This window comes from Phytophthora cinnamomi (genome assembly GCF_018691715.1).
Source record: "Phytophthora cinnamomi strain GKB4 chromosome Unknown Contig80, whole genome shotgun sequence".
In the NCBI taxonomy this organism is placed as follows: Eukaryota; Oomycota; class Peronosporomycetes; order Peronosporales; family Peronosporaceae; genus Phytophthora; species Phytophthora cinnamomi.
Genome location: NW_027151013.1, coordinates 178,223 through 201,911, shown reverse-complemented (window position 1 = coordinate 201,911; position 23,689 = coordinate 178,223). Strand labels below are relative to the sequence as shown.

The 23,689-nt window shown below is 57.5% G+C and overlaps 9 protein-coding genes across 9 annotated transcripts; 6 read left to right on the top strand and 3 right to left on the bottom strand.

The window, feature by feature from the left end:
* Positions 1 to 66: 66 nt before the first annotated feature.
* Positions 67 to 1,595, top strand: IUM83_16120 (s41 family peptidase; the record flags this gene model as incomplete). Its single annotated transcript, XM_067940982.1, has 2 exons — positions 67 to 1,175; positions 1,262 to 1,595. The coding sequence occupies 2 exons, from the start codon at positions 67 to 69 to the stop codon at positions 1,593 to 1,595; spliced, it is 1,443 nt and encodes a 480-aa protein (XP_067785486.1).
* Positions 1,596 to 1,811: 216 nt separating this feature from the next.
* Positions 1,812 to 3,020, bottom strand: IUM83_16119 (Histone-arginine methyltransferase; the record flags this gene model as incomplete). Its single annotated transcript, XM_067940981.1, has 2 exons — positions 1,812 to 1,933; positions 2,006 to 3,020. 2 exons carry the CDS (start codon positions 3,018 to 3,020, stop codon positions 1,812 to 1,814), a joined length of 1,137 nt encoding a protein of 378 aa, XP_067785419.1.
* A 996-nt stretch (positions 3,021 to 4,016) lies between these two features.
* Positions 4,017 to 5,351, top strand: IUM83_16118 (glucan endo-1; the record flags this gene model as incomplete). The annotated part of the gene is made up of 1 exon (XM_067940980.1): positions 4,017 to 5,351. One exon carries the CDS (start codon positions 4,017 to 4,019, stop codon positions 5,349 to 5,351), a length of 1,335 nt encoding a protein of 444 aa, XP_067785422.1.
* Positions 5,352 to 6,352: 1,001 nt separating this feature from the next.
* IUM83_16117 (glucan endo-1) lies at positions 6,353 to 7,681 on the top strand (the record flags this gene model as incomplete). Its single annotated transcript, XM_067940979.1, has 1 exon — positions 6,353 to 7,681. One exon carries the CDS (start codon positions 6,353 to 6,355, stop codon positions 7,679 to 7,681), a length of 1,329 nt encoding a protein of 442 aa, XP_067785451.1.
* A 3,060-nt stretch (positions 7,682 to 10,741) lies between these two features.
* Positions 10,742 to 11,988, bottom strand: IUM83_16116 (Geranylgeranyl transferase type-1 subunit beta; the record flags this gene model as incomplete). Its single annotated transcript, XM_067940978.1, has 3 exons — positions 10,742 to 11,242; positions 11,302 to 11,434; positions 11,537 to 11,988. 3 exons carry the CDS (start codon positions 11,986 to 11,988, stop codon positions 10,742 to 10,744), a joined length of 1,086 nt encoding a protein of 361 aa, XP_067785424.1.
* A 2,327-nt stretch (positions 11,989 to 14,315) lies between these two features.
* IUM83_16115 (uncharacterized protein) lies at positions 14,316 to 14,657 on the top strand (the record flags this gene model as incomplete). The annotated part of the gene is made up of 1 exon (XM_067940977.1): positions 14,316 to 14,657. The coding sequence occupies one exon, from the start codon at positions 14,316 to 14,318 to the stop codon at positions 14,655 to 14,657; it is 342 nt and encodes a 113-aa protein (XP_067785425.1).
* Positions 14,658 to 14,913: 256 nt separating this feature from the next.
* Positions 14,914 to 17,722, top strand: IUM83_16114 (putative phospholipase A-2-activating protein; the record flags this gene model as incomplete). Its single annotated transcript, XM_067940976.1, has 7 exons — positions 14,914 to 14,964; positions 15,075 to 16,163; positions 16,240 to 16,575; positions 16,647 to 16,733; positions 16,807 to 17,273; positions 17,350 to 17,506; positions 17,588 to 17,722. The coding sequence occupies 7 exons, from the start codon at positions 14,914 to 14,916 to the stop codon at positions 17,720 to 17,722; spliced, it is 2,322 nt and encodes a 773-aa protein (XP_067785426.1).
* Positions 17,723 to 18,225: 503 nt separating this feature from the next.
* IUM83_16113 (Cytoplasmic dynein 1 heavy chain 1) lies at positions 18,226 to 19,005 on the bottom strand (the record flags this gene model as incomplete). Its single annotated transcript, XM_067940975.1, has 1 exon — positions 18,226 to 19,005. One exon carries the CDS (start codon positions 19,003 to 19,005, stop codon positions 18,226 to 18,228), a length of 780 nt encoding a protein of 259 aa, XP_067785407.1.
* Positions 19,006 to 20,529: 1,524 nt separating this feature from the next.
* Positions 20,530 to 21,103, top strand: IUM83_16112 (Nicolin 1; the record flags this gene model as incomplete). Its single annotated transcript, XM_067940974.1, has 2 exons — positions 20,530 to 20,861; positions 20,953 to 21,103. The coding sequence occupies 2 exons, from the start codon at positions 20,530 to 20,532 to the stop codon at positions 21,101 to 21,103; spliced, it is 483 nt and encodes a 160-aa protein (XP_067785423.1).
* Positions 21,104 to 23,689: the final 2,586 nt, after the last annotated feature.

The following is a 23,689-nucleotide window of genomic DNA, read 5'->3' as shown; positions in this document are numbered from 1 at the left end:
TCTGGCCCGTCCTTCGACACCGCGGCCTCACCACGGCACTTCACTCACTTCAGAATTCCCGACCCAATGCTCAAGCCGTGGTCGCTGCTGCACTGGCTGCTGGCGCCCGACGCGCTGCTGCAGCTGCTGATCCTGTGGCCGCTGGAGCTGTACGAGGCCGCGGCCATCCTGCCCGTGAGCTTCCTGCGGCGCCACGTGCCCGTGCTGGGCGGCGCGCTGGTGCTGCTCATGGCGCTGCACGGCATCCTGCTGCGGCTGTTCCTGGAGCTGCTGCGCGCCATCTTCGCGCGCGTCACGTACTCGCGCGATCCGGCGCTGACCTTCCGCAGCTTCTGGCGCGCCGTGCAGGACCACTACGCGGCGCTGGAGCCGCGGCGCGTGGACTGGCAGCTCGTGCGCCAGCTCTTCGGAGACGCCATCCAGCCCGCCACCAGCGACGACGACCTGTGGATCGCGCTGCAGGAGAGCGTCTCGCTGTGCGACGACCCGTCGCTGGCGGTCTCGCGGGCCACCCCGGGCCCGCGCACACTCACGGCGCGCGGCCACACGCTGCCCGCGGCGGCGGCGCTCAAGTTCCAGCAGCGCACGCTGGCTGCCATCGAGCGCGAGCACCTGACGCACGGCGGCCGCAGGATCGCCAACGACCGCTTCGTGTGCGGCATCCTGAACGCCGAGACGTGCCCAGGCTGGAGGATCGGGTATATCTGCCTCACGGCCATGCAGGGCTTCGTGGAGTTCCCGCTGCCCCGAGTGGACGCCCTCATGCCGTCGTGGACGAGAGGAGGACCCGTGGCGAAAAGTGGGCAGACGCTGCTGGAGGTGGACGGCAAAGGCGGCGCTCTAGCCGGCAGCTCCGCCGTGCCTGTGCCCGAGATCTACGACCTGGAGTCCATGCGCTGGTCGCTGGAGGCCATCTTGCTGGGCTTGGGCGATGTGGACGGGCTCATCTTGGACCTGCGCTTCAACCAAGGTGGGGGAACGCACGTTGCTGCACTGACGGTGGCGTCGTTCTTCGCCAGCGAGAACAAAGCGGCGCTGGCCTTCTCGACGGACGAGAAACTACCTGGCACCATGCCGAAATTCTCCAAGAGGAAGAAATACTACATCCCGTACACCTCGCGCTGCTCGCGCTACCGCGGTCCGCTGGCTGTGCTCCAGAGCCAATACACTCGCGGGTAAGGGAAGTTCTGGCTGAGGGTCTCGTGCTGCTGTTGATGATCTAATGAGGCCGTTGTTTGTGTGTGTTTCCGATTGCAACCAGCACGGCGGAGTTGTTGTGTCTGTCACTTATGAAGCGCCCCCTTACGTGCCGCATTGGTGCTGCCACCGCGGGAAGTTTGTCACCCACGCGCCAGCTACGTTTACCGAATTACTGGACCGTTGAGATTCCGCACCAGCGGATCTTCAGCCCAGACAACGTGCTGTACGAGGGCGTGGGTATTCCACCGACCAAAGTCGTCCCCGACATGGAAGTGTATCCGGTTCAAATGGCCAACGGCAGCTCTCCCAAAACGCAGAAGACTGCAGCCGCTGCCTCAAGTGCCGCCTTCGATCCCTGTGTGAGGAAGGCGATCGACCACATCATGGATGTTTGAGGCAGCGCCCGGTAGCAGCCTGCTGCGATCTCCCTATTCCCTATATATGCGTCATGATATTTAGCTCATATTTTCAACCGCATGAGCGATTCCTCTTGTCTGGATGATCGATCTTCATTTGGTTGACGTGTGAAGCCATCTATCTCATGTTCCACTTCAAAGAGTTTTGCACAGCTAAAAGACAAATACCCGTGCGAGCACGCTATAGCAGGTGCATCAATGTCCGTCAGCCCCGGTCGCTCCCGCAGAACCACCTCCAGGAGAGTAGAGATAATGGTACATTTGGTCGTGCAACCGAACATGATTCCGTGACACGATTGAGGTGCCGTCCAAGCGAACTATCAACCGAGAACGAACGTCAGTCAGGGGCAAATCGAACGTACAGGTGAGATAGAGCAACCACAGCGCACCTTCGATATCAATATCGTAGCTGAATTTCTTGTTGGCCACAAAGTGAAGATTGCCGCTGACACTCTGCGAAGCGTTGACTGCGACTGGAGTGGTGAGGAGCAGTCGGCACTGGTACCAATGCGTTCCTGCGTCATGAGGAGCCGTGCTGAGCACCACGCGCGCGTCGGAGCCCAGGAAGTCGACGGTGAACCAGCAGCCGAGGCCGTGCATGATGGCCGTCCTCTCCACCACGAAGTGGAACGGGAAGTCGAAGGTGTCGAGCTGCTCCTTGGTGACATCAGCAAAGTCGAGCACGTGCTCGGCCGGGCGCGAGCTCAGGAGGATTTCCGGCGGGAAGTAGCCGACCACGGGCTGCGAGAAGTGGTTGTCCATGGCTCGAGCCCGCAGACTCGAGAGGTTGACCCCGTAGAAGTCCTGCTGCTGCCAGAAGGCCACCTTGGCCATCTGCTCCCGGTAGATGCCGTCGTCCGAGAAGGGCGCCACGAACATGGTGCCGGTGGACGGGAACATCTTGAAGCCGGGCGCCGGCCGCCGCCACTTCTTGCCAGCCGCCACGAAGGTCTCGAGCATGCGCTCGTGCACGAGGAAGAAGCCCATGGGCTCGGACACCACCACGTCCACCTGCTCGGGCAGCTCCACCTCCTCCATTTTGCCCCGGATGACCGTGATGCGCTCGCTGAGCCCGTTGGCGGCCACCAGCTCGCGCGCGCACTCAGCCATGCTGCTCAGCTCCACGGCGTACACCCTGCGCGCGCCGGCCTTGACGGCGAAGAAGGCCAGGATGCCCGAGCCCGTACCCACGTCCAGCACCACCTTGTCGCGGAAGTCTGACGGGTTGGCCAGCATGGCGCGCTCGTACGTGCCCGTGCGCACGTGGTCCTGCAGCATGTTCTGCTGGTGCAGCAGCATGCCGTAGTACTGCGAGAACGGGTTGTCCTCGTCCTGCGCGTCGCCCTCGCCTGCGTCCGACTTCCGCCACGCCTCCGCGTCCTCCGGGGGCTGGTCCTCCGCCATTGCTGCTCTAAGCGGAGCTCTTGGCAGATCTTCCGGCGCGCGATTGGCTCGGCGCTAAGTACGAAGATGGAAATACCGTAAGTTGAAGTGGTCGCTTTGAAGTGCTCGATCTACTGCCGGCAGTGTAGCTGCGCTATTTACACAAGGTGTATCGTCTTCTCATTTTGCTCGCGAGATCGATCGTGGTCGTTGTAAGAAGAGAGTAGTTCTCGTCCTCTTGAAGGTCGGGATTTTCACTCACTTCAGTCATAATAAGCTTGTGATCCGCTGCAACCCGAAGACCTGTTGCTGTGGTGTACACTCGCTCGGGCTTACAAGAATCCTCCTGTTCTTGTGCGGTTGTGCGGGGACACTGGAGCACGCGCAGCGAAGTTCGTCGCACCGTCAGACACAGACAGCGTGGCGAGCACAATCATCTGCGAGTGCATTGCTACATTGCTGACGGTATAGAAGAGAGTTTGTTCGTGTGGACGAGTGTGACATTAAAAATGCAATGCAATGCGTACGTGTTCGGTTGTTGAGCAGAGGTGGTGATCGAAACGATGATCCCTCTCGATCGCCGGCACCGCAGCGCTCGTCGAACTGCAAAAAGGTGGCATGGCTTGGGATGGGTGTCACCTTGGTGTCCTCCATTACCGAAGGGCTTTTGACCTCGCAGCCTGGGAATCGCAACCGCATGACCGCAATCGACACGCGAGCTTGGCAACAAGAATCCTGGTAATTGCGGCGTTCCCATGGCGTTGTATCGCACGACCGCAAATATTCAGTTCTCCTGCACAGGCAAAGCCAATTCCCTTTTCTCGGGGGCCCAGCTGGGCGAGTCGTTTGTGCCAATTGTACCGATCATGCGGAACTTCCTGCGTTGCGCGACGTGATCCGTTGGAGCTTCATGCTGTTCAGCGATCACTTTCAATTTCTTCGGCAAGGCGTTAGCTCCTCTGCGAAGATTTACCCCACCTCGAAGACTCGACCACTAGCCGTCTAGTACATCCCATCATGAAGCTCTTCCTCCCCACCCTCATCGCCTCCGTGGTGCTCATGCTCAACAGTGGCGCCGACGCTCTCAACGTCAAGATGCAGGGCGTCAACTACAACACACGCAAGGGTCCGGACTGGGCCGCCGACAGCGCCAAGTGCAAGACTGCGGCCGAGGTGCAGAAGGACATGTTCGCTCTGAAGGGCATCACGGACAAGGTCCGCATCTACTCGTTGGTGGACTGCAACCAGGCAGAGCTGGTGCTGCCTGCTGCCAAGAACGCTGGACTCAAGGTTCACCTCGGAATCTGGACGACTGCTAGCCATGACTACCTGCTGCAGGAGAAGGCCAAGCTCGCTGGTCTGATTGACAAGGGTCTCTACGATGAAAGCAACATCATTGGTCTTCACGTCGGCAGCGAGACCATCTACCGCAAGGAGATCAACGCTGACACTGCCATCAGCTACATGAAGGAGATTCGCGACTACCTCCGCAGCCGTGGCAAGAACACGTGGGTGTCCATCGCCGACGTTATTGATGTCTACAACGCCAACCCGCAGATTGTCGATGCGGTGGACTACGTGTCCGTGAACCAGTTCTCCTTCTGGGAGCAAGCAGACGTAAACGAAGCCACGGCCATTACACTCGACCGCCTCAAGAACCTGCGTGTGTTGGCCGCCAGCAAGGGCAAGGGCATCGTGATCTCGGAGACGGGCTGGAGCTCGGGTGGATCCGACCCTGCTGCAGGCGTGGCGTCCCCAGCCAACCAGGCCAAATTCTTCTCGGACTTCTTCCAGATGGCCCGCTCGCACGCCTTCGACTACTACTGGTACGTTGCCTTCGACTCCAAGTGGCGCGTGACGAACGGTGGCAAGGAGGTGGAGGCTGACTTCGGCATCTTCCAGGAGGATGACACGATGAAGAGCAACTTCCAGGGTCTGACCATCGGCTGGAAGGATCCTCGTGCTATTCGCAACGCTGGCACCAACCTGCTTCTGTCGGAGAACAATGGTGGTCTGTACATGTCGAGCAAGTCGAACGACTGGTTGGTACAGGAGCAGCAGATTTGGTTCTTCGACTCGGCCACGCAGCAGGTACGCTCCAAGAGCAGCGACCGCTGTCTGGACGCTTACCAGGCCTGGGACGGCGGCATTGTGCACGTGTACCGCTGCATGGACAGCGAGAACAACCAGAAGTGGACCTTCGAGGAGTCGACGGGCAAGCTCAAGCACGCGGTCCACCAGGGCTTCTGCCTCGACCAGGACCCGGCTCAGGGCAACAAGCTACAGCTGTATGGATGCTCGCCCAACAACCCGAACCAGAAGTGGAGCATCATCGACCCGGCGAACATCTAAGCGCGCTTGTACGTAGGGGTTCAGTAGAATAAAAAAATAATGTGAGCGACGCCATCATTTCTGGACCCGAATCTTAAGCTTGTAGCCTCCGGTGCGCTTCGTGTGCCTGTTTGCGTTCATTTCTGCCCCAGCAGCACAGTTGAAGCTGAAGTGAGCCTCGTCACAGTGCATTTGCTATCTCGGTTAATCCAAACGACAGGCTCCACTTGAACATGTACTTTCAGCGATCTAACGGTTTGGTTCACGAAAGACTACAGAGCGGTAACGCCAAAAGCACGTACGTTTGCTCAGCGAAAGTTCCTGCTTCAGTTCGCGGTGTCGAAAGCAGGAAATCGTTCGGAGAACGCAGCGTGGGTCAATTACATTCCTACGAGCAGCAACACCTTGGTGTGCCCACCCAGTACAACGGGTCTACTAGCAGCGTGCAATGGAAGACTTGCGCTCATCACCGAGATCGAGCGTGGCATTGTGGATTATAATACATGTACATGTACTGTAGTACGACGTCAAGAGGACCGCCTCTGCAAAATATCCATCCATTCGCTTTCGGATCACTTCAACGTCTAGGAGCATGTGATCGCGACAAACGGTGAGCAACAGCGCCACCATTGGTGTCAGAGCACTGCATCCGGGAAGCATGGCGAGAACAGCGTTATTAGTGATATGTATGGCATGGAGATGGTGTTCCGCTACAATAGGGTCATGACGGTGGCCTTGGGCACCACTCAGATGCGTCGCACCGATTCCGCTGTTGCGTGTTTTGCTGTTAGAGCGGGTCGAAAGCCAGATGATCTAGTAGAGATCGGCGTTACGTGCGCCCACGCACGCACAGCAACAGACGATAGCAGATCTCCTCTATGGCACTGACCACAGCGCGCGCGGTTCGTGTCATTCAGCGCCCGAGCTCTCACTTCCAATTTTCCCGGCTGGACTTCACTCGTCTTCCCGAGGAGAATTACCACTAGCCGCGCTCGCTGATCGACTAGTACATTCCGTCCACGATGAAGCTCTTCCTGCCCACCCTCGTCGCCTCCGTGGCGCTCATGCTCAACGGTGCTGACGCCCTCAACGTCAAGATGCCCGGCGTCAATTACAACACGCGTAAGGGCCCGGATTGGGCTCCCGATAGCTCCAAGTGCAAGACTGCGTCCGAGGTGCAGAAGGACATGTTCGCTCTGAAGGGCATCACGGACAAGGTCCGCATCTACTCGTTGGTGGACTGCAACCAGGCAGAGCTGGTGCTGCCTGCTGCCAAGAACGCTGGACTCAAGGTTCACCTCGGAATCTGGACGACTGCTAGCCATGACTACCTGCTGCAGGAGAAGGCCAAGCTCGCTGGTCTGATTGACAAGGGTCTCTACGACAACAACGTCATCGGGCTTAACGTTGGCAGCGAAACCATCTACCGCAAGGAGATCACGCCGAGCACTGCTATCAGCTACATGAACGAGATCCGCAGCTACATTCGCAGTCGTGGCAAGAACACCCCCGTCACGATCGCCGATGTCATTGACATCTACAACGCCAACCCGCAGCTTGTAGACGCGGTGGACTACGTGTCCGTGAACCAGTTCTCCTTCTGGGAGCAAGCAGACGTAAACGAAGCCACGGCCATTACACTCGACCGCCTCAAGAACCTGCGTGTTCTGGCGGCCAAGAAGAACAAAAAGGTTGTTATCTCCGAGACGGGTTGGAGCTCAGGTGGATCCGACCCTGCTGCAGGCGTGGCGTCCCCAGCCAACCAGGCCAAATTCTTCTCGGACTTCTTCCAAATGGCCCGCTCACACAACTTCGACTACTACTGGTACGTCGCGTTCGACTCCAAGTGGCGTGTGACGAACGGTGGTAAGGAGGTGGAGGCCGACTTCGGCATCTTCCAGGAGGACGACACGATGAAGAGCAACTTCCGCGGCCTTACGATCGGCACGAAGAACCCTAGTGCCCTTCGCAACGCCGGCACGAAGCTGCTGCTGTCTGAGAACAACGGCAACGTGTACATGTCGTCCAAGTCGGCCGACTGGCTCGTGCAAGAGCAGCAGGTGTGGTTCTTCGACTCAGCCACGCAGCAGGTACGCTCAAAGAGCAGTGACCGCTGCCTCGACGCGTACCAGCCGTGGAATGCTGGCATCGTGCACGTGTACCGCTGCATGGACAACGAGGTGAACCAGAAGTGGACGTTCGAGGCCTCGACCGGCAAGCTCAAGCACGCCAAGCACCAGGGCTTCTGCCTTGACACGGACCCGGCTCAGGGCAACAAGCTACAGCTGTACGGGTGCTCGCCCAATAACCCGAACCAGCAGTGGAACGTGATCAACCCTGCTAGCATTTGAGCGTAGCTGGGGAGAAGATGTAGAAGCATGTAGATGACCATGCTAAAGTTCAGTACATCCATGTCTTGAACCTGTCATGCGAGCAACGTTTTTCGACTTCGTAGGTTTTGTTGCGCCGCGCATCGCCACAGGAATGCCTTTCCTATAATTAATCGTGAGTCATCGACGGTGATAGCTCACCATTTGATTATTTTGCGTGCGTTGCAGATGCGTTGAAGGTACTTGTTGGCGTAGGTTCTCGGCAAGCAACAAGCAACTTCGACAGGAAGCACGTAAAGACCGCTACATGCAATGTGTGTGATTGAGAAGATTTTGAATCTTGAAGTGTTTTGCAGCGAAAGACGCGGTGACGACATCCAAGAAATATTCCAGCAGTCGGCACAACTGACAGGCTGAAGCAACAGCAACAACAGCAGTAGCCCCACCGAGTCCACTCTGGCCGAGCGCCCGAGGAAAGACTAGCAACGCCAACGTCAGCAACGATCGCGCGAAAGTCGCTCAGTGAAAACCACATCGTTTCGAGGAGACCGACACGCATCGCTGCTCGATGCGAAAGAATGCATCGCCGTTTTGCTGTTAGAGGTCCACGTCAGATGACAGGCATAGCACAATCGATCAGCAGTGTTGCGATAGGCAGATCCCGATGCAGCAGACGACAAAAACTTCTCTGCGCCACCCTCACGTACCAGCATTGCTTGCCACCCGGCGACCTCGAGACTTCATTTTCAATTCTCCCGGCTGGACTTCACTCGTCTTCCCTGCAGGATAACTATCCACCCCACTAGTTCCATCAGCACTAGTCGACTAGTACATCCCATCATGAAGCTCTTCCTCCCCACCCTCGTCGCCTCCATGGTGCTCATGCTCAACGGTGGCGTCAACGCCCTCAACGTCAAGATGCAGGGCGTCAACTACAACACACGCAAGGGTCCGGACTGGGCCGCCGACAGCGCCAAGTGCAAGACTGCGGCCGAGGTGCAGAAGGACATGTTCGCTCTGAAGGGCATCACGGACAAGGTCCGCATCTACTCGTTGGTGGACTGCAACCAGGCAGAGCTGGTGCTGCCTGCTGCCAAGAACGCTGGACTCAAGGTTCACCTCGGAATCTGGACGACTGCTAGCCATGACTACCTGCTGCAGGAGAAGGCCAAGCTTGCGGATCTCATTGACCGAGGTCTCTATGATGAAAGCAACATCATTGGTCTTCACGTCGGCAGCGAGACCATCTACCGCAAGGAGATCAACGCTGACACTGCCATCAGCTACATGAAGGAGATTCGCGACTACCTCCGCAGCCGTGGCAAGAACACGTGGGTGTCCATCGCCGACGTTATTGATGTCTACAACGCCAACCCGCAGATTGTCGATGCGGTGGACTACGTGTCCGTGAACCAGTTCTCCTTCTGGGAGCAAGCAGACGTAAACGAAGCCACGGCCATCACCCTCGACCGCCTCAAGAACCTGCGTGTGTTGGCCGCCAGCAAGGGCAAGGGCATCGTGATCTCGGAGACGGGCTGGAGCTCGGGCGGATCCGACCCTGCTGCAGGCGTGGCGTCCCCAGCCAACCAGGCCAAATTCTTCTCGGACTTCTTCCAGATGGCCCGCTCGCACGCCTTCGACTACTACTGGTACGTTGCCTTCGACTCCAAGTGGCGCGTGACGAACGGTGGCAAGGAGGTGGAGGCCGACTTCGGCATCTTCCAGGAGGATGACACGATGAAGAGCAACTTCCAGGGTCTGACCATCGGCTGGAAGGATCCTCGTGCTATTCGCAACGCTGGCACCAACCTGCTTCTGTCGGAGAACAATGGTGGTCTGTACATGTCGAGCAAGTCGAACGACTGGTTGGTACAGGAGCAGCAGATTTGGTTCTTCGACTCGGCCACGCAGCAGGTACGCTCCAAGAGCAGCGACCGCTGTCTGGACGCTTACCAGGCCTGGGACGGCGGCATTGTGCACGTGTACCGCTGCATGGACAGCGAGAACAACCAGAAGTGGACCTTCGAGGAGTCGAGTGGCCAACTCAAGCACGCAGTCCACCAGAGCTTCTGCCTCGACCAAGATGCCGGGCAAAACAACAAGCTGCAGCTGTACGGGTGCTCGCCCCACAACCCGAATCAGCAGTGGGGTCTCATGGACCCCAACGACATCTCCGACAACTGGGCGTTCTCGGACGAGTCTGTTCGCTTCTACACGATGGAGTCCTCGAAGCCCTTTGCGCAACTCGTGCGCAGCGGCGACAACGTTGCCATTGGCTTTGGTGGCACCAACGTGGGCGGCTCCCAGTGGTTCTACGACGCCAACACGCATCTCGTCAAGGCGAAGGATAGCAACATGTGCCTTGACGCTTACCAGCCTTGGGACGGCGGTATCGTACACGTGTACGCGTGTAACACCAACGAGGTCAACCAGCGCTGGAACGTGGATTCAACCACGAACCAGTTGAAGCACCTGACCCACACGGGATTCTGCCTTGATGCTGATCTCTCGGCCAACAACGGCGCTGGTAAGCTTCAGCTTTGGGGGTGCCACCTCAACAACAACCAGGTGTGGCGTATGATCCCGGCGTCAGCTACAGCGGTGACGGTGCACAGCTCCAGCGCCAACGACTCTTACCTGCAGCCGACCTTGCAGGACACGGTCGTGGGTGCTTCCTCAACAGGTAATTCTCAGCAGCACTGGTTCTGGGACGCCAACTCGAACCGCTTGATTTCCAAGATCAACGCGCAGTGCCTGGATGCCTACGAACCCTGGCAGGGTGGCCGCGTGCACACATACTCGTGCGTAGCCACTGAGGGCAACCAGAAATGGAACTACGACGCCACCAACCAAGTGGTCAAGCACGTCAAACACATCGGCTTCTGTCTGGCGTTCGACAACCTCAGCAACAAGCTTCTGCAGCTCAAGAGCTGCAATGCAGGTGACAATACCCAGCGCATTCGCATAGAGGTCGCATAAAGCGTTCATGGTTTGTCCTAAAATTTTGAATACAGATTTTACCGGTTGTAGAAAATGCCCATTATTGTCACGAACCTGCTTCTGATCAGGTCGCTTACACGCTTACACGCTGTCTCGCTTTCTCGTATTTCCGGGCAGCTTCGGGAAGAACGGAACCTGAAGCTTCGTGTCTAACGGCGCGAGCTTGGGCAGCTTGTCGCCCTCTTCCGTGTTGGCGCTTGAATTTGACGCGATGCTCAGCCACGCAAGACTCAGATAAGAGTGCATCACATCCGGAACCGTATCGGGGTACTTGCACACCCCGCCGAAGGGGAACTGGCAAGTGTAGATGAACTGCTTGCAGCTGGGGATGTCCACCAATGAGTGCTTGCCTAGCAGGTCGAGCGTCGCTCCGTTCCAGAACGCGTAGCAGGAGTCCGGGGTCTTGTTGCACCTGCCCTGGAAGCCGCCCTGCTGCCGGAAGACAAGCCACCGCACGAGCTCCGACTGCTCGCAGTTGAGCTGCATCATCCTCCCGGACAGGAACAGCGACGCGATGGCCGTGAACATCGCCCCTCCATGGGACTCCGCTCCGGGGCTGAGGCCGATGCCTCCGTCGTAGTTCTGCAGGACGACGCCCCTCGTTAGCGACAAATGCGAGCCCCCGCAGGTGACGCACGTACCAGACACGAGTTGACGAAGCGCACCATCGCCCCCAGATCCACGCCCGACCAGTCGTCCAGGATGTACGAGACCGCGCACGCGCAGTACACGAAGCGCATGTCCTCCTCCGAGCCGGAGTTCACGGACGAGAAGCTGCAGCAGAGCAACAGCAACAACAACAACCCATTAATCTACCTCTGTTTGCATCTAGGTCTGAAGCTATAGCTATAGCTGCGGCTGCGACCGGTGCAGTACCAGCCAGTCCTCTTGTTCTGCAGGTGCTTGAGGGAGCTGACGATGGCGGCCTTGTTCACGCGGCTGAGGTCGTCGCCCAGCGTGCGCAGGATGCAGAGCGCCGCGTAGGTGGCCGCGACGTTGCTCGAGTCGTAGACCTCGCTCTGGTACTCAGCGGGAGCGCAGCCGAACGCGCCGCCCAGGAAGCTGCCGCCGCGGAAGCCGCAGTCTCCCGCGTTGAGGCTGGCGTCGCTGCAGTCGGGCGGCACCTGCAGACTCAGCACCCAGTCCACGACCTGGCGCTTGTCCAGCCGCCCCAGCTCCCCCAGCAGCGCCAGCCCATGCACGCAGAAGAAGGCCAGTACCACGCGCTGCGAGTCCTGCGACGCGTACGGCGCCGGCAGCGAGCGCAGGTTCTTGAGGAAGTAGCGCGCGTGCAGCTCGCGGTCGAACTGCGCCGGCGTGCTCGCCATGGTGTGAGTTGATACTGAAGACGTTTTCAGCCAATAGCGAGCCAGTATCATTCGACTTCTCCCATGTTGAAGTGGACATTAGTGATTGATATGGTAACGGAAAATGTCAATTAGTATTGCGGTGCCAAATAGAATACCCCCGGTAGAATCCGATCATCTCGTTGGCTATACAATTCCTATTGTACCTACGCCAATTAGTATACCTCACGTTGGCATCCTAGAGCACGACATTCGGCACTTGCGCTGCGGAAATATTGTCAGTTTTCAATTTGCTGTCAACAACAAGCACATGCACCAACCACCATGCCTGGATCCCGCCTCGCCAAGACCATGTCGGAGAAGAAGGAGGTCGTCACGTGGATCGAGGAGCACCGAGAGGTCTCTCGACTATCATTAACGAATGGAAATCGTTGGACCGCGTGCAATACACGATAGGTGGAAACCCGAAGAAACCTCCAGTTACAGGCGTTGCTCAGTGTGTGGAAACAGCCCGGAAAGATGTGCCTGATGACGGTGTTACTCGGTCTGTGGCAGCGGTAGGATTCGCTCCCTGTTACCAAGATTGGTACATCAGTCGCCATGACGTCTATGGAGAACTATTTTGCCGCAAGTGGCTCTCTCGAGACGATGATTCCGATGACAACGATGTTGAAGAGGATCTTCTCGAAAATCTGGACGAGTTCACGATTTGGGACTGCGACGATTCCGTCTAGGTAATAGTTTACCTCCTCCTAATTGTGTACCTTGCTAAGAATGAAGTGAGTTCAATTCGATTGTATACAGTGCACTAATTGGCATTTTCCGTTAGTTGACTCGGTCTGTTGTTATTGTTGTTAAGCTCAGTCTTCAATTTCACAGTTGAGTAAGTGACTGACCATGGATACCGTTTCTGCGAAGATGTGGGCCATTTTAGTGGCCCACATGGACGAGCTCGATCTTGCTGCGCTCTGCGGGAACCCTGCGGACTGGGCTGGCGTATTTGTGAGGAAGAGACTGGATAGGCTCGACGAAGGCTGCGTCCTGGAGTTGTGTGGGAACCCTGCGGCACGGGCTGGAGAAGCGATCAAGCCGAAGTTCGGCGGCTGCAAGCCCGACGTCTCTCAGCTGGACGCGTTGTGTGGGAACCCTAGCGACTGGGCTGGCGAAATCGTGACCGCTTTCAAAGGATGCTCGAAAAGAGCGCATGACAAATTGGTCACAGGAGAGTGCATCGCGGCGCTGTGCGGAAATCCAGCGGAGTGGGCCAAGAAGACCGTGTTCGGGATGGGGAATCAGTTGACCCTCACGTCAGCGTGTGTGGTTACAGCCTGCGGGAACCCTGCGCCATGGGCGCGCACGATTGTGCTTCGAGGTAGAACGCTTGGTCTTGACATCGCTCAGAGCAATGAGGCGTTGTGCAGAAATGCAGCGGAATGAGCTAGCAAGGTTGTCAGGCGGAATGTAATCTGCCGCGAACGCTATCTCAAAAAGCTGTGCATGAACCCAGCTTTGTGGGCGTGAAGAACCTTTGTCACATCATTATTCGTAACCACATGTAATGGTACTAGCGCTCACGATGGAAAATTGAAGAGTGACATTGAGTTTTAACTGTCGCTAGCATGTTGCTGCACTACCCTGTTGTAGCTACGTCCGCTAAACTATTGACAAGAACTTATTCTCAACTATCATTGGTCAAGTTATCAATTGACGTGTACGCCTAATGTACCAATTGACAATTTACGTATGAAGAAATTGACGAATCATGCATAGTTACATGAATCCGTCACACCACATGGGAGATTTGTGCGCGAACTCTGGCGAGTGGGCCTAGGAGATTTTGGTGCAAGAGCTTCAGCGAGGACGTAAGATCGAAGCGGCCTGGGTTCCGCGTCTATGTGGGAACTCGGCGGAATGGGCCGGCATTATGGTAGGCTCGATGTGCGATAGCTCCAAGCTGCTGGATTTCCACCGTCTTTCAAAGAACTCTGCTTTGTGGGCGATCGAAAAATTGGTCGAGAACTCGGACAAAATCGATTTCCACGCCCTGTCAACGAATCAGTTCCCGTTCAATCCAAACTCGGACGAAGCCGAAATTTCGGACGATTCTCTAAACGCTCTCAGCAGCGAAACGAGCGCCGGCAAAGCCTACCATACGATCGTGACGTACAACGCTATCGAACAGAAGCTGCTTGCCGGGTACTTTGGTGCAGTCACAAAGACTCGTTCAAGCCCTGGAGGCGGCAATACATAATAATCCGAAACTCGCAGAAAGTATATTAGGGAGAAACGTGCTCGCAAAATTCGGTGCTTTGCGGGAGGAGCGCAACAGTTTGGTTCACGCAGTCACACTGAGCGCCCAAAACGGCGTCGAAGCAGAGGTGAAACACGATGTCAAGAAGGAGAGCGACGGAGATGTCAGCTTAACAGAGCGGTGCCAGCAATTGGAGGAGGAAGCCACAGAGCTGCAGTCGATTATCAGTGACTGGGAGAGCGCGCTTGCCACTCTAGTGGCCGAGATCGGCAGAAAGAAAGAGGCCGAAGCGGTGAACAAGGTCCGTTTGGAACAAGTTCGCATTCTACTGGACGAGGAGGCGGAGGATGAATTCGTGTTTCGCGCGCTTCAAGAGGAAGCGGAGAGACAGCAACGGAAGATCCTGGGGTACAAGAAGCGCAAAAGCCGCAAACTGTAGCAGAGTCGAGCCGCTCGCCGCGCGAGGGCGGCAACTATGCCGGATGCAGCACCCGTCGACAAGGACTAAATCGCGTTTTATTGCCAAGCTCATGTTGCAGCTGCATATTAATAGTTGTCAGGTTTTAGTGAGAAAAGATCACTAACGTTCATTGATGCGCATCAACGTGAGGACAACTTCAACTCGCACTTAACCGGGTTTCACCCAAATACAAGCCCCTTCAGAATCAATCTTCCCCTCTTGAAGCGCGGACGACATGGCGGCCACGTACGACGTCAACTGCGAGCTGCGTGGGCACGAGGGCGCGGTTCGTAGCTCTCTTCTGTCCCTCTCATCTTCTTCTCCGTCGTCTCCTCTATCTGCTCACACTCGTTGCGTCTCCTGCCCCGTCCTGTGTGCCACGCTATCCTCGTCCAGGTGCGCTGCATCTCGTCGCTGCCCAACGACCTGCTGCTGACCGGCGCCATGGACTCCGTGGCGCGCCTGTGGCTGCGCGACTCGAGCGGCTTCGTGGCCATGGACAGCGCCACCATCTTCGACCACGAGCACTGGGTCACGGCCAGCGTGGCGCTGGGCGGCGGGGGCTTCGCCACCGGCAGCATGGACAAGGCCATCCGCCTCTTCGACGCGCAGGGCCAGCGCTACGCGCTACTGCGCGGCCACGAAGGCGGCGTCATCTCGCTGGCCACGTCAGCGGACGGCAAGCTGCTGCTCTCGGGCAGCTGGGACGGCACGGCGCGCGTCTGGAGCCTCGAGACGCACCAGTGTCTGCACGTGCTGAGCGGCCACGAGAACGGCGTGTGCGTGCTCGGCCTGCCCGACGGCTCGGTTGTCACTGGCTCCACGGGCCAGCAGGTGGGCAACAGCGTGGCGGACTTTAAGCTCCGCTTCTGGGCCAAGGAGACGTTCGCGCTGACTAAGACGCTGGCGGACCACCAAGGACCCATTCGCCAGCTGGCGCTGGTGCCCGACGTCGGCTTCGTGAGCTGCTCCAACGACGGGTCCATCAAGCTGCGCACGCTGGACGGGGCGGTGGTGGTCAGCATGGAACACCCGCTGAACGCCGAGGGCAAGCCCGGCTTCGTGCTAGGCGTGGCCGTGCTGAGCAACGGCTTCTTGGTCTCGGCCAGTGAGGACTGCACGGTGCGCGTGTGGACGCCTGAAGGAGCACTGGTGCAGACGGTGGAACACCCGGGTGGACTCTGGTGTGTCACCGCACTGCCAAACGGAGACTTTGCCACTGGGTGCGACGACAAGGTGGTGCGCGTGTTCACGCACGATGCGGCGCGCGTGGAACCCGACGCGGTGGCTTCGTTCCAAGCAGCAGTGGAGGAGGCTCGGATCGCCAAGACGCGCGGGCCGAGCGGGGTGGAGATTGAGGCGCTTCCTGACTACGACCAGCGTGCTAGTGTGAATGGAAACTCGGACGGCCAGATTCAGATGTTCCGGCGCGGCGCGAAAGCGTGGGCCTGCCAATGGAGCGGACCGTCAAGAACTTGGGTTGATGTACGTCATTTTACGAAGTATTGCGCTATGTAGTTGAAAGCATCGTAGTACTGACCTACATACATGCGTTGCACAGATTGGCGAGGTGACAGGTACTGGCGGTGGTGGTGTAGTAGATGGCGAGGCGTATGATATGGTTATCCCCGTTGAGATTGAGCTCCCGGGTGGCCTAAAGAAGCTCGAGATCGGCTACAACCAAGGCCAAAATCCGTTTACCGTAGCACAGGAGTTCATCGACAAGCACATGCTGGACCAGGCGTACTTGCGTGAAATTGCGGATTATATCACGCAGCGTGCCGGCGAGTACCGTCCGCCTGTGCTGGGAAACAACGACAGCGTGAATTCGGCTCCTTCTGGTGTTGCTGCCAGTGAACCTGTTGCTGCAGGACCGCAATACAAATACTTCCCGGTGGTAAGTGTCTTAAATACTCGCTGAAAGGGCAAGTGTTTTGTGTCTGACGAAGTCCGTTCTGTTGTTGCTAGTCCGGATACAATACCTTCGAAACGACCAAAATCTCCAAGCTCATGAGCACGCTGCGCCAGTTTAACGACAAGCTACAGGGAACCAACGTACGTTGACAAGGTAGATACAGGACTGAGGCTGAGGTGCTAATCATGTCATTTTTGTTGTTCTTTTTCACAGGAGACACCAGCTCTCACCGACTCGCAACTGATCGCCCTAGAGCAGATTGTACACACAGTGCAGGATACCGCGTTTTACCACTCGAGCAAGTTTACCCCTCTCGAAGTTGCTACACTGATGAGTGCACTCGATAAGTGGCCTGCGAATCTCGCCTTCCCGACCCTGGATCTTCTCCGACTTGTGCTGGTACATCCTCAAGGCCCTAGTGCACTCGGCGAAGCTGGGTTGGACACGCTTGTCACCCAAGTTCTGAGCGTGGGGCTGCATGCAGGCCCTACGGAGGGTGAAGACGCCATTCCTGTAGCGACGCGTATGCTGTCACTGCGCGTGCTCGCTAACATGTTCCTGCACGACGCACCCCGCAAGGCGGTGCTGGTTCACAAGACCAATGTGCTGAGCAAGCTGCCATCATATCAGGCATTCCAGCACAAGCTTGTGGCGCTTAGCCTTTCGACCGTGTTGCTGAAGTACGTGCTGCTCTGCGTTGTGTTAATATGCAAGGGTGTGGAGACTGATTCTGTGTGGCTTTCATGATTTGTGTAGCTTTGCACGAGTACAGGCAGCCTCTCCAGGCTCCCTGACACCTGACGACCAAGTGGTCGTGGTCTCATTGGCGGCAGACTTGCTCAACGGCTCGTACACTATCCAGGAGTTGGGCGACGACACGATCCTGCGATCACTCGTGGCAATCGGCACGCTGGTACGTTTCTTGTCAGTTGTATGTTTTGCATCTGCGATGTCTAACTGGTTGAATTCTTTTCTATCGATACCGTCGCTGCAGGCGCTGACTGGCGACGCCAAGACGAAGGAGGCGGCGGGCATCCATGTAGCCATCTTCACAGCGGCGAAGGCCAGTCAAGTGACTTCGCCCGCGATTCAAGAATGCCTAGCAGAGCTGCAGCAGCTCTGTGGCTAATGGCTGGCAGTGGATCAGTTTAACATCTCGAAACGCAACTGAAGAAGATGATCGAGATGCCGTGCACTGAGGTGTTCGTGTGTTTGTGGGGTTCATCGACACCGCCACGGAGTGTTTTTGTTTTACTTTCTCATGCAAAATAGAGCAAAAATAAATAGCCCATCGAGTGAACTGGTGAGGACCACCGCATCGGCGGTGGGTGGGGCTTTGCATGCCTCTTTTTGCTGAGGGTGTGGATAGATAGATGCGTAGACTGGCTGGGCGGGCAGCCAAAACTCCACTGCTAGGAGTCGCTGCCGCTTGTTTTTAATGATCTGCCCTGGACGATGAAGATGGCTTTTTCTGGGCTGAGGACTGGACTGGACGTGGCGAATTGTGCTGAGCTGTGCTAAGTGCCGTTGCGTCGCTTTCTGCATGATGTTGATGTCGAGGATTTTTGTGGAGAGTGTAGTGAGTTGCGTGAAAGATGAACAAGCCAAAGACGACGGTGTCTCGGGCTGCCTTCACGAGCCCGTGTAACTCCCGGTGGACGAGTGCAGCACCAGGTCGTTGAAGTGCACGCGGAGCGGGGACGACACGTCCAGGCTGCGACGGCAGAAGAGGCCAAGGCCGCTGGCCCACGACTTGGAGGAAGACGACGACGAGCACGACTGGGAGCGCTCGCGGCCGGAGCTGCAGGCCACGGCGGCATCGCCCGGCCAGTGGATGGGCTGGAAGCTGTCCGGGATGTTGATGGAGGCGGAGCGGAAGGGCGCGTTGCTCTTGTGGTCGGCCTCGCTCTCCAGCTCGGGGATGGCGTCGTCCTGCTGCTGGTCGCGCGTGCGGTGGAGCGACAGGTTGCCCATCAGACACGCTGGCGCCGTGACGGAGCGCTCGTAGGCGTTGGACTTGAGCCGCTTTGCCACGGGGCGGATCACGCGCGCGCGGCCCGTGGGCAGGTCGAACGTGTTGCGCTTACGGCGGAACACGGGGGCCGCCGGCTTCTCCTCGGCCCGATCTTCGGTGTCCAGAGCCTCGGGCTCCTCCGGCTCGTCCTCCTCGTCGTCGCGGCCGCGTTTGCGCATCGCCTTCTCGCGTCGCGCCAGCACGGCGGCCATGGGGTTGGCCGGCCGCTCCACGTCGACGCCGTCGATCGAGTGGAAGATGCGCGAGCCCCCGCTGCGCAGCCGCGGCGAGAAGGCGACGGCGACGGCCGCGTGCTCCTCCTGCTCCTCCTCGAAGGCGAACATGAGCTCCTCGTCCTCCCCCTCGCTGAAGTCGGCGGGCCGCGGGTCCAGGCTCATGGCTGCTGTGTGGAGGTGGCTGAGCTGCTTGCGGCCGACTGCGCGTCTTGCAGAATGAGCTCCAGCCTGGCGGCGGCGGAAGCAGGTGGCTACACTGAGCAAGTTTTGTGCACAGGACCAAAAATAGGGCACATCAATATTAGACCATAGTGAGGACGAGTCATTTACAGGAGGTACAGCGTACCATAGATGAAAAACTAGTCCGGACCAAAACGCAGTACCAAAAATGCGAAGTAACGGCTGGTGTGCGAAGGAGAGCAACGTGTCGTAGTTCGCCGCTGAGCATTTTCCACAGCCCCCCATGCTCCCATACTTCCCGTACAGACCCTGGTCCCGCTAAACGGCTGCGGTTTGAGATTTTGCACATTTGGTCGTACTACACGCCCATCAAGTCGCGTCACCTTGAGACTCGCTTTGTTCGGGCGTATTTTTAAGGGCAGCCAGCATTGTGCGGCAGGCGCCGAGCTTGATTGTCCTGCGTTAAAGCATCGGCAGCCCGTTACGATGGCGGCTTGAGGATGGGACGGCCACGAGCGTCTCAGTTGAGTTGGCCAGGAAAGGCCCTACACAGATCGGTACTGGGTTCGCACGGGTTGGGGGCCTTATTTGAGACCGGAGCGTCTCGATCTGCCGGGCGGCCGGGGCCCAGACAGTACCGACAACAATAGGCCGATATTTTCGCGAGAACGACCGAGTTCTGGGCAGTGCTGGATGCCGTTGATGTCTTATCGGTCCAATACATCAAAGCTCAGTGCTCGGCGAATTGGTACTAGCTAAATGTAGGCAGCAAAAGGAGATAAATGCAGCCCGGTGTCGAGTTGAATGCGGACGATCACCCTGGCGCCTACACGCACGTATTCTTGGACAAAACCTTGTCGTAGCCTGTCGAGGAGGTATAAGGCCATTCACGCTGGCTACCGTCATGCAGTGAGGATCGAGCAGAACGACACGAAAATTGCCAGCATGTACCTCCCGGTTCCTTCTCAGGCGCTGCAGTTTCCCGCCTGTCACGCGGTACTTGCAACGGCCCCAACTTCGCGTTTCCTCAGCGGAATAAGCATGCGTCTGAGAATTTCGTGGCAATTACTAGAAGTTGGCCTCCTTAACCGTCGAACATGATAATGGGGCGTTTGAGACGAAGAGCGGCCCGCGGGTGGCCCCTCCACTTTTTATTGCGAACCGAACAAGTCAACTCAACCCGGCCCGGCAGTGGAGTGAATACGGCGGAAACCGCCATCCGACTCTCTCACTCTCTTTGCTCCCGGCTTCACGTTGCGCAGAGTCTGCGACCTCATAGCGCTGTGGTAAGCATCAAATCGGCAGCAACACCAAGAGGACGCTTCACCTTGCCGAAGAGGACACTTTACCTTGCCCGCCACGTCAGAATGGTACCACTTGCAGTGGTACACGTACCAAATGTAGAACGTTCCCCAAATAGTGAGCTCTGATTGGCTCATGAAAGGTCGCGCCCCTTCGCGTGCAGGACGGTACTGTGCTCGGTTGGTTGGGATCCAGCGACCGACCATGACGGAGCTGCCGATCCAGATCTCCCGGCTGCCCGTGCATCCCCCCGCTGCGTCCCCGTCCAAGCCCGTGAACCCGACCGCCAGCGGCACAGGCAGCGTCGGGTTCAAGCTGACTCTGCTGACGCCGCGCAAGCCGCCGCTGCACTGCTGCCTCGTGTTCCGCAACTTCTACGTGGCCTGGCTGCGGATCGTGCAGGTCAACACTGACGGCTCGAGCACGGAGCTGGCCACGGCCTACCCACTCATGCAGCATGTGCACTGCGAGGACGACGCGCAGACCTGGCAGGTTGTCAAGCTCGATCAGCTGCCCGTGAGCTGGAACCCGCACGTGTTCGACAGCTTGTGCGTGTATCTGTCCCAGCCTTCCCCAATGTGGGAGGCGTGGGAGCTGCGAGAGGTTAAGCTCTACGTTTTGCCGCAGGAGCCGGAAGGGGAAGCACATTCATCCACAAGGCTGGGCTCGACGAGTCCGCCGCGGCTCGAGAAAAAAGCGAGCCTCAGACGGAGCGGGAGTGCTGCCGAGGACCGCCTCACGCAATTGCTGGAACGGCGAGCATCGCGCTCAACGTTAGGGCAGGTCGGTATAGGATTGGACGCCTCTGCGAATCCCGTCGAAGAACAAGCTACACGCTGCCTAGATTTGGTACTGAGGTTGCGCGAGTTGATGCAAAACTAAAGCCTCAGTTTGGATCAACTTTACTCTGTTACTCCGTTTGCTGAGCTACTCGATACACATTACTCCTCTGTTGCAGGGCATGTGTCGCGCTTGGTCTGTTGGGCGAGGGCTTGTATCTGTGCGACTTGGCGGCGGCGCTGCTCGTACACGGCAGACGGCACAATCTCCGATAGAAAGAGCGAGCTTTGGTCTGTAGCGACTGCCTGCACGACGCTTTCGTAACGAAGACCACGAACCAGTCGAGGAGTCCACTCATCTGTTGGAGACGCAGTGGTGATCGAAGTGTTGGCAGAGTTGACTGGATGACCCAGCTGTCCTCGAGCACCTCGTCCCCACGAGAACACCTTGCCCCGTTTGGTTACAACTAGTGAGTGTGCACTTCCGCACGCGAGATGCTTTGACTCCACCCCTGCAAGCATTGGAATGCGCGTCGGCTGCGCAACAAAGCTGTATGTGGCATCGGTCAGCGCTTCATATCCGTCTTGGTGAAGCGGGGGTTCTGCTTCCTGCGCATTTGTAGAAACGTCAGCCCCCGGGACTTCTCCTAAGCCCAGTCGTCCATTCTCAGCATCCCCCCAAGCGTACGTCGTGCCTCCGGCGCGCAACTCAAACTGTACCTCGGCTACAAGTTCACAGTTCTCGGAAGCGCTGGACGTTGATGTAGCCCCAGACAGTGACCACTGTTTAATGAGCGACTTAGGCAACGCTTTTGGCGGTTCCTCGAGGCTGGACAAGCGGCACGCAGTTCGTAGTCGTTGGCCATGTTCGTACGGGATCAACCCCACAAGTTGATGCTTCCTATTGATACGAGAAGGTAGGGCCGCAAGTGATCGGCGAAGTGCTGCCTGGGCGGTTTCCGACGAGCTGTTATTCTCCACAAACATCACGGCAGCAGCTCCATTCGCGAATGCCCCACGAGCCCGAGCTGAGGCTGTGTCTGCGCGATAGAAGAATCGAGCCATAAGCGGCGGAGGTGGCTGCAACGAAAGTGAAGGTACCATAGACTGCATGGAGGGACGACGTGGAGGACTAGCACCACTTTGTAGCGGTATTAGAGTGCGGGGGTAAGTAAGAACGTGACCCAGAAGCTCCTGAACAGTCCACAACGTACGGCGAGTGGAATCCCCTTCATCAGGTTCCGACACGGGTCCTTCATCTCCATAAGAGCCTATCACAACGGCTTGGGTCTGCTTTGTGACCATGAACACCGGAACAAACACACCCGAATCCTCTGCAAATTGCAGCGCAAATGCGTCGGCGTCAAACAGGTCGAGCACAACGAGCACAGCTATGGCACCAGCCTCCTGGAGTTCCAGGACGCGATGTCCGATCTCACTGATTATGGTTTCAGCTTCCAGCTCTGCCTCGCTTTCGGTTCCAATAGGCCCAACTTTTTCGGGTGAGGTTGGATCGTTCTCCGTGACAGCTGAAGCCAATGGTGCTAGCACGCTTTGGTCGATCTCCAGTACGAAAAGGCTATTCATTTCCGTCGGTGCGACCGTGGGCTTCTTCTTCGTCACCGCTCGTGAGCGAAGCTGTTGTTGCTTAAGACGTTTGGCAGCCGCTTCCATGGCCGGATGAAATACATGCGTGGTGAATCCACGACGTCCAACGGCATGTGTTGCCGTATTTGACCCACACACTGCCAGCTCCAGAACCACCCCAGAAGCTGGTGGGCTTTCACTGACCTCGTCATCATTGCCAGCTTCGTCGCTTCGAGTGTCACCGCTGCTCGTTCCAGGTCTGGGTGCTGGACTAATGACCCTGGAATTCAAGGGAAGTCGAAAGTGCACGTAGAACCCGGCAGGCTTGCCACGCGGCATGATTACCAACCTGTTCGCCACTCGACCCCGTAACCATTGATCAACACCCTGTGCATACGTGGTTGCAGCATTGTTAGTACTACCGGATGCGCTGGCAAGCAAGCGCAACGAACGAGGATCAAAGTCAGCCAGTCGATCCAGACTCAAGGCGAATCGCTCTGCTCGTTTCTGCCAGAGCGCGCCCATGTCAGTCTCCTTGGTGCTGATTCCAGTGCTAGGGCGAGAAGGAGATTCATCGATATCTTCCTCTTTTTTATCGTCTTCATCTTCGTCAACGTCATCAACGTCAAGATCGACAAGACAGCAGACCCAGGAGGTTGCGCTGGCCGCGTCAGCTCCCACAAAATCACTCTCAATAGCGTCGAAAGAGCTTGATGCTCCTGCCAATGGCTCCACGAAGAAACCAGTCTCTTCCTCTCCGTGTTCGAGAGCCTGGACTGGCCCGTTCGTGCGTGTTGTCAATCTCATCCAGACACTGGCGCCTTCAGCCAGCATGTGTTGGTCCCCAACAGCGACTTGGCGGAGACGCAGAGCCGTAGCGCCGATCGTTTCTTCAGGCACGAAAGCGTGCTCGCTGTCGACACCACGTCTTCTGCCCCAGTTACCCCATTCGTAGAGCCGAGAACCAGTTCCGTTGGTGCTCAAAGCAACAGAATGGT